At 28.9% G+C, this 1,648-nt stretch overlaps 1 protein-coding gene across 1 annotated transcript in view; it reads right to left on the bottom strand.

The window, feature by feature from the left end:
* LOC107629368 (cytochrome P450 71A1) overlaps positions 1 to 726 on the bottom strand; it is a 3,283-nt gene extending 2,557 nt beyond the window's left edge. The window contains exon 1 of the mRNA XM_016332148.2: positions 133 to 726. Within this exon, the coding sequence (XP_016187634.1) occupies positions 133 to 666 (534 nt within the window). The 5' untranslated portion in view covers positions 667 to 726. The remainder of the gene's footprint in view (positions 1 to 132) is intronic.

Genomic DNA, 1,648 nt, shown 5'->3' with positions numbered 1-1,648 from the left:
TTCTAAATTTTATTTTCAAAAAATAAAGATTAAAAAAAATAATTTTATATTAAAAAAATAACTAATATTAACTAATTAAAAGTTAATTCCATATTCTTATTCATGTGAAAATGATTCAAATACCTATCTTACCCTTTGAACTAAACGAGCAACTTCTTGTTCCCTAGCAGAACTATATGATTGTACCCTTTTGGAACTTAGAATCTCAAGTATGCAAATCTTTCTAATATGCCTCCAATAAGCACCATAGGGAGAGAACACAACATTAGTGCAATTGTAGAAAAGGTACTTAGCTGAATATAGTTGTGGACGGCTTGCAAGTGCAAGATCATGTGTTCTAAGCACTTCTTTTGCAACCTTAGATGATGAAACAACCACTGTTGGGACTTCACCTAGTTGAAGGTGAATTATTGGCCCATATTTTTGTGAAAGTGTTTGAAGAGAAATGTGGGGGTTTTTGCCTAGTTGGTGGAGGTTTCCAATTATGGGAAGTTTTGGTGGACTTGGAGGAAGATTTTTTATATTGTTTTTGGATTTTCTTTTTTTCTTGTTTCTTGAATTGTTTGTGAAGAGGAACTTTGTTAATAGAATGAGGAAAATTAGTGTGGAGATGAAGAAAAATGGTGTAGTAAGTCTTTCTTCCTTAAGCCATGTGAGAAGAGACATTTTGTAGAAACAAAGAGGGGAAGAAGAAGTGTGTTCTTTGTATGCAAAGTGCAAGAATGAGCTTAATTATGATCTTGAAGTTTGAGAATTATTAGGGTAAAAAAGTAAAAACAAAAAAAAATTAAAGTGATAATTAAAACAGTTAAAATTAATTTGATTTTTCTATTTTTAGAATTGTTGGCAAGAATGAGATGATAAGGGTGAAGGAAAAAAATAAGAAAAAAATATAATAAAACCGAAAACAGCTCCTGATAATTACTTCGAAAGATAACGAGACCCTTAATAAAAAAAGTCTCAACCCGACCATTAATAATTATCTCAAAAGGACAACAAAGTCTCTGTGTAAAAAAAAAAAGTTAATGTTATTTTTTCTGGCACAGTGACTAATCAATAAAAAAAAGATCAATGATCGGATTGAAATTTTTTTTTCTTGAAAGTCTCGTCGTCCTTTTGAAATAATTATCAGGGGTCGGATGGGATATTCACTTAAAAAAAACTAAAGTGATCACTAAAAAAAATTAAAATTAATTTGGAATTTTATTTATCTTTTTAATTGTTGGCAAAGCTTATTAGGGAATAATAAATATATATTAATAGCTTGAAATCTATTTATAAATAATTAAAAATAATATAAGTAGCATATGTTTATCACACACACCTAATATAAGACAATATAGTTAATGTTCATTACAAGGAGATAAATATATTTTAATAGATCAATAATTTACCATCTTTTCCCTCTTTGATTTGTTAATGAAGTACCTCAAATAAAGAATTTATACTAGTGGCTGTTACTCATTTGTCTTATTGAGAAAAACGTGAATGCCTTATCCCTTAATTTAACTACTGGGATTCACCAAAAACGGGACAACTATATTTTATTTTATAGAAGGGAAATCACATTTGAACTCTACAAAAATAGAAATGGTATCTATCACATATCTACACACTTGTTAACAGGTTGGGCCGGTTTTTTCAATTT

Source organism: Arachis ipaensis, chromosome B03 (genome assembly GCF_000816755.2).
Source record: "Arachis ipaensis cultivar K30076 chromosome B03, Araip1.1, whole genome shotgun sequence".
Classification (NCBI taxonomy): domain Eukaryota; kingdom Viridiplantae; phylum Streptophyta; class Magnoliopsida; order Fabales; family Fabaceae; genus Arachis; species Arachis ipaensis.
This window is presented reverse-complemented; position numbering and strand designations above follow the sequence as displayed.